Source organism: Montipora capricornis, chromosome 3 (genome assembly GCF_036669925.1).
Source record: "Montipora capricornis isolate CH-2021 chromosome 3, ASM3666992v2, whole genome shotgun sequence".
In the NCBI taxonomy this organism is placed as follows: Eukaryota; Metazoa; Cnidaria; class Anthozoa; order Scleractinia; family Acroporidae; genus Montipora; species Montipora capricornis.
The window spans coordinates 21654326-21664325 of NC_090885.1; the positions used below are offsets into that span (position 1 = coordinate 21654326).

At 36.5% G+C, this 10000-nt stretch overlaps 1 protein-coding gene across 4 annotated transcripts in view; it reads left to right on the forward strand.

Annotated features, from left to right (window-relative positions):
- Positions 1-2908: 2908 nt before the first annotated feature.
- LOC138040909 (cytoplasmic aconitate hydratase-like) overlaps positions 2909-10000 on the forward strand; it is a 39798-nt gene continuing 32706 nt past the window's right edge. For 2 of the 4 annotated variants that reach the window (XM_068886630.1, XM_068886632.1), the window contains exons 1-2: positions 2909-5356; positions 5501-5596. In XM_068886630.1, the coding sequence (XP_068742731.1) occupies positions 5311-5356; positions 5501-5596 (142 nt within the window). In that variant the 5' untranslated portion in view covers positions 2909-5310. Of the gene's footprint in view, positions 5357-5405; positions 5430-5500; positions 5597-10000 lie in introns of those variants that run through there. The other 2 variants (XM_068886631.1, XM_068886633.1) reach the window with 2 other exon arrangements.

Below are 10000 nucleotides of genomic sequence, written 5' to 3' on the forward strand. Positions count from 1 at the left end.
TTCAAACCGCGGAAAAATATCCCTGTATTAGTAAGCATCACCGGTACCGATAGGAAATCCGAGTATCTGGAGATGCGTAGAACGTATGCGCAATAACAATAGTAGGCACCGTCCTTAAACTGAAGTTCTACAACTTTTGCCCAGTAAGCTTTAGTTTAACAGATGAATATCTTAAAGTGGTACTACGACCAAAAAACAATTTTGTTTTTCCTTTGGATTTCAAAACTTTGTTAACTAAACACTAACTCACCCAAGTTTTAAGTTCTGATTTTAAAAAGACACTTGTTTATTTTAGCTGGAATTTTCTTATTTATTGGTCCGCCATTACTAACTTTAAAATCTTGAGAGAGCTGGGTCGAGGAGAAAATGACGTCAAACACTCACTAGTTTGAGAATGCAATGCGTGTGTACGCGGCCTAATTAATATGCAGCACGGGAGTTTCGGGCTTTCAGACTTTTCAACCCGTGTTTTGCATATATAATAAATTGCGTTTACACGCTGAGATTTTAAGCTAGTGAGTAAATGACGTCATTTTCTCTAGATCCAACCCTCTGAGGTCCAATCGGCCAGTTTTGAACGTGAGTAATGGCGGACCACGAAATCCAAAACTTACACTCAAAATAAACCGCCTTTGGATAAAACTCAAAGCTCAAAATTTTGCCAGTTAGGTGTTAAGGGAACACGCTTTCAAAATCAGAAGAAAAAATGGAAATGATTTTTTGATCATAGTACCACTTTAACAATTCTCTGTGAGAAGTGTCACTTTCCAGGGCTTGAAATTAACTTTTTGCTCAGGTGCCAGCTGGCGACTAATGGGGAAAATTTGGTCGCCGGATCATAAATTTTGGTCGCCAAATTTGCATACAAGGAAAGTCATAATTATTAAATAGCACAGAAAAAAATAAAAAATGAAAACAGCACGAGAAAGAAAAGCCATTTTTTTTCGGCTTTGTCTTTAGTTTGGTGATAGTGTTCTTCAAGGTTATTTGAAATGGAGCAAAGCACAGTCCATGTTTTCCATAGCAAGGCAAACATGGGTCCTTGATCCTTTCTTTTCATCTCTTCAAAACGTAGCTCTTCATTCTCCTACAGTTTGCTTACGCAATATTACAATTGCTCGGCCTATGTCCCCACACAACCACAATGCTCGTACCAGTCTCCGACCGAGATAAAAGGAGCGGCTCGTTTACGGATTCAGTACTCTCTAGAATCAGGAACTTGGTTTCTTAACATACTTCTCTACCGATATTTATCTCCTTTTATTAATCACCTTGTGCAGTCAATTTTGCAGGAGTTCGCTTTCTAACAGAGGGGACAAGTTCTGAACCCACTTTACGTTGAGGGTACATGTTGCTTTTTGAAGGTTCCATGCAAATTTCAAACTCGTTATGTGATGTCCAGGTTCATTATCAATAGATTAGCAATATCAAGCTACGGTTCCAAGGAGGTCCTTCGGTAATATGGCTAAATCTACGTTTTCAGCACTCGCAACTGACGATGGATTTAAATTTGCAGTTAACCTTCTTGCTGAATCTTCGTCTTCCGGGCGCAAACTTCACGTAACCGGCAAGAAGCATACGGTGTTGAAGTGCGCCCAGGATCCCATAAAGCCGCTGAAACAATATAGGAGGGTCTCAATGGGGGTGTAGCAAACACGGTACACGGTTAGAAATTTCGTGCGATTTCACGGTGCACGATTAATTTTTACATCAAATAATTGTTCAGAGCTTAGGAAAAGCTACAAACAACACGGATATCTGGACAAAATAATTCACGACACACGGTTAATGTTTTCCCTTTTTCACGACATTCGGTTGATTTTTTGGACGTTTCACGCCACACGCTTAACCCCATTGAGACCCTCATATGGCGCCTTGTAAACGAAGTATCGAAGTACATTTGTGCTATTAATTAACAATGTGAGAAACCGATTTTCTTGTAGTATATATACATTATTTTAATGGGGAAAGAAAGGTGAGTCGTGTTCTAGCTGCCAGTTCCGAACGATTTCATCATATAAAGATTCAAATATAAAAGTTGTCTACTGTTTATCCTGGGTTGTCAGACAAAACGTGATTCGCCAGTTGGCGACCAGTTCTGAAAATCTAGTCGCCAGCACTCAATTTTTGTTCGCATTGGTGACCAGTGAGTTGCAATTTCAAGTCCTGCTTTCTTCTTAACGTTTTGTTTGAAACTGTTGAACTCCCCCGGTTCTCAAACTGCCTAAATTTCAGACTGACAGAACGTTAAGAGAAATTTAATATCGAAATAGTTTTAAAATCCTGTATTTTGGAGAAAGATCATCTTCGAATATGAAACGCTTCATTCTCTTGCTTTGTAAAATAATGTCAGTCGCCGCTTTGGAGAAAAGCGATACCCAGTCTTGCCACCTGGCCTTTTAAAGTTAAAATTGCTCGGGATTACCGGAAATGTCCAAGACGTATTTTTGTATAGCCTCAAGTATTTCATTTGTCTCTAACAGCGAGGCATTTGAAGCACAGTGTTTGAAGAGCAGCAACGTCTATCCTGACAATTGCAAGTGTCCCTCGTTTAGACGTTAAATATAAGAGGAATTCAAGTGGAATCCGTTTTTTTTTTAACTGAAAAAATTCGATCAAAGAAAACACGTCGATCAGAGATTGTTCTCTTAATGCGTGTGGGTTATAGCTCAAATGTTTTTTATTGGATTCCTAGTACCCCAATGCTACAACTTCAGTGCTTTTCAGAGTTACCTTTGAAATCTCACATACTTTTCAAGATCACTTTAAATATCAAAACCAATCTTATTTTCCTGGCAACAGGACGTGTATGTTGAGAAACGGGCCCCTGATAGTAATTGTCCGATCTCGTTCCTCGTCATTGCCTGATTTCATACGGTGGGAGCCTGGCACTAGTTATCGGTTTTGCCGGACGGAAGTGAAAAAAGATGGCGGAAATATGAAAGAACACTCGCCCAAAATGGTTTTTGCAGCATTAAAAAAATCATAAATGATGATTGTCTTGAATCGCTCAACACGAAAAACTTGGGAGAACCTGGTAATAGTCTCCGGGACTAAAAGTGAACTGATTGTTTCAAAAATTACTACCATTTAAAGATGACCCGGCTTTGCTCGACAATCTCTGTCAAGAAGAGCTTTAAGGCGACAGCCCTTTCGATTGGAGATCCCACTATACCAACAGCTGGATGGAAATGCAATACTTCCCTCTGTCCTAAGATTTCAATAGACGTTATCAGGAGAAATCAGTCTAATAGACGACAGGGAATGATAGGACAATTTCGCAAAGCTCATCGAATGTTTTCTTCAAGACGAATGAAAACCAACAAGGTTTTCAAGGATGGTAGTTAGTTATTTATCAAGTCAAGCATATAAAAGAATTTTTGTTCTGAAGTCATACGAACTGCTACTGTCTCGTTCATCGACAATGTTCCTAAGAAAGGTTTTTGCGAATGTGCTGTCGGAAAGTGTGGTCTCTGTTGTCATCGGTTCTACTACTTCATAACACATTAAAGGCTGCTTTTGTCTTTAACCTGTACACATAAGCCGCTCAAAAGTGGCATCGGCCAAATTTAAAGAAAAGGAAAGAGGCAAAAGCTAACTTGAAGGCTGCTGCTCATATCAGCAAATATTTTACAGATGCAAAATTAGCAAGACATGTAAATCAAAGAAAAAAAGTTGAAGGCTGCTGCTCATATCAGCACATATTTTAGAAATTTAAAATCAGCAAGACAGGTGAATCAAAGGAAAAAAGTTGTAGTTTGAGATGGAAGTGATGAAAGCAGTGACTAACTGAAACAAGATATTTCATCCATGAGCTCTCAAGTAGTAGATGGCCTGTCTAAATACAGATTCAATTTATCAAATCTGAATTTTCTTACAACTCTAGAGAAATTTAAAAAAAAGATCACTCAGGATTGTATTACCATTTGTCCTACAAACATGACTTCACAAAACTAAATCCCCCAGCTAACCCAGAACAGACTCCAACATCTGATGTTGAGGACACATGGCACTCCTCATTGATAGCCAATCATTTTAACAAGTTAAACCAAGAGAATTGCAAACTGGGGCAGCCTACTTCAGAATGTCAAGAGCAACAACAACAACAACAAGAGCAAATATTTTGTGCAGATAAAACTCAAGAGTTGTTAAGATGAGTCAGACTAAATACAATGATCTACAATTGGAAGATACATTGATGTTCAACAAAGCACTTCTCATTGCCATGGCTTATTAATAACCTGAGGACTGGTAATAACAGCAAGTAAGGCTACCATCACCCCTGGGTTTTCAGGGAAACAAAGAGTTTGGTTCATCATGGTTTTACATAATTTCTAAACAACGTTGATGAAAGTAATATAAATGTAAACCATACAAAGCATAGAAACTTTAAAAGAGGAAACTACTATGAAAAAAAGCTTTAGAGCACTTTCAGCAACTGTATGGTAAGTCAGTTTATTCTAAACTGTTAATAGTGATACAATACTCTGAAATTTAGCAAATAAGTAAATTAAAAACAAATCATGCATTTAATAATCAAATATGAAACCTAATCAACAGTGATTTAGATACACATATACAGGCAAACACTAACGATAAAAGAGTCCGACGTTTCGGCGACATCTTGGCACCATTGTCAAGGGAAAGTAAAATAAATATGTGATTTCAAGAGTATTAACTAAGAGTTCATAGTCATTAATTTGCATAAGTTAGACAAAGACCTTTAAGTTAGCACGAATTGAGTCTGATTGTACATTTAAACACGGTTGTAATTGTTTAATGAGTAACATCTCGTTAACGAGACAATCAAACTTGTTCTGGCATTTCTTCAACACTTTTAAGCAATTGCGAATGTCATCCGGAACCATGCCTGGGTGCATGTCTATTATCGCACTGACTGGAATGTGAATCATATATGTAAGTACAAAAATTAATGAAAGAACCATTTTTGTACAGTCCGTTTTCCTTTTTAATTCCCTGGATGATTTTATGGGGTACTTTTTTCCAGGTTAGGAGCATAGTCCTTCGTGAAAATTGTGTCTGGCAAATGATTTTCCCGAGCTCCAGTGACCGCTGCATATAACATGTTTTCGCCAGTTAATATTTTCGTTTATAAGAACCTTCCTATATCCTTTTCGAAGCTCAGGATCACTGGGCAAAGTGCAGTACGTTATTCCTTTAGTTCTGTAGTTATTCGTACACAAAGAACTGCCACAATTCCAATGCCAAGTTTTCGTACAAGTCGCCATCTACAAACTGAAGTGCACTTCCGTCCGGCAAAACCGATAATTAGTGCCCAGCTTCCACCGTATGAAATCAGGCAATGGTGGCAGAGAAAAGAGACCCTGGGAACGAGGTTAGTAATTTTCCTCACACGGTCTGAAATGTCACGTGTGTACACTGTTTGATTCATGTCAAGATGGCGGCCGGTTAGTGACTTTCGTGTCTCTTTACACGTTTCTCTTTTTTTATTCGCGTCAGCTTCTCTTATATTTTTTAGCCAAGAGCCAGTACACCTCTCACATCAAGACTCTTCCCCTCAAGTCCGGAGAATGCCGCTATTTTGACATTTCAAGCCTAAACGAAGAACGATATGGTAGGGTTGTTTTCTTTTAAATTATGTCGTAGCAATAATGTTCCCTTATTCTTCTTTTCCCGACATGGTCTGGCGAAATCACTGTTGAAGGCCACAATTTATTGTTGTTTCAGTTATAGTCGTCAATACTTTTCTGTATCTTAAATCTCCTTCGATTCTTCAAGATTCTTGTGTTGTCAAGTTTGTATCACGCGCATTATCCCAAGCTAAGCTCTAAAACTGCGTCAAGTTACATAGCGTCAGTCTAGCTATTAATTTATGCAAAGTTTGTACTTTTAAATTCCCTGTTAATCTAATTCACGACTAAGATTGCAAAAGTACAACTGTCTCGCCCGCCAGGTACGCGTGACAGTGACTTTTTCATCGGTTAATTGTAAAAACCCTTTTTTCGCTGTTTTACATGTCACAGGTGTCTAACATTTGACGTTATTTTTTATATCGGCCTTTACACGGGTCTTGATATTTTGCTTTGTTTACAAAAGAAAATTGTATTCACGTTGTACAGTTTTTCAATAGCTAAATGATGTCACTAAATTATGTGCATTACGCGAATGAATGAGTTGCCAGTAATCGGATCCCTGCTTTATCTGCAGCGATTTGCAACCCTGGGAAATCGCTGTGAGAAAATGTATGGCGGAAGCTTATTCGACGTCCATAAAACGATTTTGGAGAGAGATCAACGCTTTTTTCGACACAGTTTTGATAAGTGGCAAGTGTTAGTTTTTGTTTGCATAACCGTGAATTAGGAGATAACATATGCTGAATAACCTCCTTGCTTGCTTAAGGTTTATTGTGAAATGGTGTCAAAATATTACAAAATTAGGAATAAATCTGGAGGAAGTAAAGTACAATAAAGCCTTTTCAGTTGTATTTACGTATGTATAGGCTTGGAAAACTCTTTGGAAGAGGACATATTTTCAGACCAATAATTTTTTGTAAGTTTTCACAAATAACCTTCGAACTCGCACTCTTATGTTATGGAATGGTGTCCTTTTCTTACGTCATAGCTAAAAAAAAAAGTGTTAGATATCAGACGCTTCTCATTGGCTTGTTCCTAACGAGCCCACGAGAGAATAATTTGTCCAGCGGGGCTTATAGCGCGCAGAAAATTACAAATTTCACTAACTTCAAGCGCTCGTAAAAAAATAAGGATTCAATATTTGTGAAAATTTTTTCTGAAAATGAGTTCTTGAAAGATGTCAAAATCTACCCCCAAAAAAATAAGTGGAAGGGTTAGGGGCACTTGAATTATTGTTCGACTAATAAGTTATCTGTTAACATGAAAAAAACTAACTTTATGTTAATAACTTCACCATGCAAAAAAGTTACTCCTTTAAACATTTTAAATTTTGAGCAGAAGGCTTGTATTAAGTACCTTGGTGTTTATATAGACCAACACTTGAATTGGAAAGATCAAATTACCCATGTTAAAAACAAAGTATCTAAAAATATTGGAATCTTACGTAAATTAAGACATTATGTGAGTATACATGTTCTCAAGCAACTTTATTATACACTGATATACTCTTATCTAAACTATGCAGTTCTAGTGTGGGGAAATACTTACCCATCAAATTTAAACAAATTGTGCTCTCTTCAAAATAAATGCATTCGTTGTATGTTTTTTGCGAATATATTTTAACTTAATAGAGAGTCATCCCAAGTCTTTTATAAACTCCTCGATATTCTTAAATTTGATAATATTGTTAAACTGAGTACATACATACTCGCACACAAGATATTTAACAAGTCTTCCAATATTCCTTCACTGTTTCATGATTCTCTTAGAACAGTTTCTAGCTTGCACAAGTATAACACCAGATACGCCTCTAAGACTAATTTTCATCGACCAAAAGTAAGGACCAACACTGGCAAATTTACCTTCGTATATGTTGCCTCTAAATTATGGGAAACTGTACCAACAAACTTGAAATGGCTTTCTATTGGTAGTTTTAAAAAGCGGTATAAAGATCATCTCCTCAAATGTCAGTCATAGTTTTGCATTTCCAACTAAATTTCACTCTGTAATCATATCTATTATTGTTTTCTGACTTTTCTGTAAGTAATTTTTAATGTAACATCTCCATTCCGTTTTCATAACACTTCTTGCCTCGATCGTGAATTAGTTTAGTCTTAATTATTATTTGTCTCCTTCGTTCCATTCTTTAGTTGTAAATATTAGCAGCAGCCAACTTGAAAGCTTTGCTACTTTGGCTGTTGCACACATAAATTGTAAGCACAATTATATACCTTATATTATATTGTTTTCTATAGTTTCTTTTTCTTCTTCTTTCTTATTCTTCTTGACTAGTGTGAATAAAGGTTGTTGTTGTTGTTGACAATTAAATGTTCTTCTGTGTGCACCAGGGAAATCTACGCATTACCCCAGCCCCCTCAAACCTAACGAAATATGCACTGAAGACTTTGCACAAAGACACCACTTAGCAGGGAAGTGACAGACAAGACTTTTCCTGACAAAAATAAAAATAAAAATAAAAAAAACATGAAATGAAAGCCAGATTCCGACTGGGTTTGGTAACCCAGTAATAAACAGGGATCCGATTACTGGCAACTCATTCATTGCTTAGCCATATCACACTTTTGATTGGTGTACGACTAGTCAGCTACTGTACTCTTTTTTCAATATAAGAACGTCTAATTTTGGGGCTGAGAAGGAATGTTATTATCTTTTCTTAAAGTTGTGTGGCAGCCTGACCTAATAATAATAATAATAATAATAATAATAATAATAATAATAATAATAATAATAGTAATAGTAATAGTGATGATAATAGTAATAGTGATGATAATAATAATAATAATAATAATAATAATAATAATAATACAGTATTGTGCAAAAGTATTGAGAGCAATTCGCGAATTTCGGGGCTTTTCGACGAAAAATGGTAAATTTTTGTGATGAGCGAAAGTTCGCAGAAAATTTGCCGAATTTGCGCAAAGCCTATTGTTGTAGTTGACGTGAATTTTCGAGTGAAAATTCAATCTTGCTGAATTTTCCTTCGAATTTTCGAGGGAAGATTCTCCCTTTTTCGTGAAGTTTCTGAGCATATTTCTGGCCAGCACAACACTAGAATGTATGCGATAGAAAGCAACATCTCAATCCTTTTCCATTCCTTTAGCAGAGATTTTTCGTAACAAATCATTTCTAGCAGTCCTTCCAAAGCGACAAAGTTTACACAGGCAGGACAAATGCTTGACTTGATTTTCGATAATTGTTCATTTCAGTTTACACTGTCCCCAATTTAGTGCTACAGCGCTAGAACGAGTAGACACTTTCATATTACGAGTTCCTTTCCTTTTCTCTTTGTTGTACATGTATATGACTCATTTAAGTGTACAGGTTGAAACTCGGCACATAATTGGTTCATATTTCAATAGCACACCAAATTTAGAAACAACCAGATGTGTTGTTGTGTCAAAAAAAAAAACAACTTGCACGTGTGTGCATTGAAAGTCGAAAGATATCGAACAGGGCTCTTCCTTAGTCCAAAAAATAATAACAAAAAAGCTGCTAGCACATAAGGTGTTTAAGCAAATGTAAAATTAGTCTTTTACCGCATTGAATGGAAATGGGACCATTGATGTTGTTTTTTACTGGGGTGACTTGCCAGTGCCTGCTAAAAAGTTAAAAGGTTTCCTGAAAAAAAGTAAGTAAGCTTTTGATATGTATAATAATACATTCCCAAAGGTGTATCAATTCCCTTGTTAAAACTATCCATCTAAAATTTAACTTCTTTCATCATGGCAATAAACACTTCTGGTGTGATAGACCCGGGAACAATTTTTACTGTTGTGACGCTACAAGATAACACTCGCCGGCTCGTTAGTTACAGGCTTTGCGTTGTTGACAACAGATTGTTCTCATGACCAAAGGAATGAAATTGTATATGTTTTGTCTAGTCTTCTCTGCCGAGAAAGATGGATAAAAACACATTACAAAGGGTGAATATTGTAGAGAAGTGAAACTGACACACTTCTGAACTATCTCCAAAATATTAATCGCTGAAGTGACCGCAGTTGTTTACAAACCTAAATGGCCAATCTATGTGCTCGATCTTTGCAAACCACACTACGAAATTTCACGTACAACAAGTATTTTCTCTCTTTGTTTTAGCGGAATGATGCAGGAAACATCGCGAAATGGTGCTCGAATTTTGGAGCTAAATTTCGTCGAAAGATCGTAGGGACAAAGAACGAAATTCGCGCATTTCGTTCTCATTACTTTCGCACAATACTGTAATAATAATAATAATAATAATAATAATAATAATAATAATAATAATAATAATAATAACAGGATGCAGAAATCAACTATCTCAAGAACCAGTACTCTAAACATTGCAGGAACATTTTAAGTAGTATCACAATAACATTTACATGTAC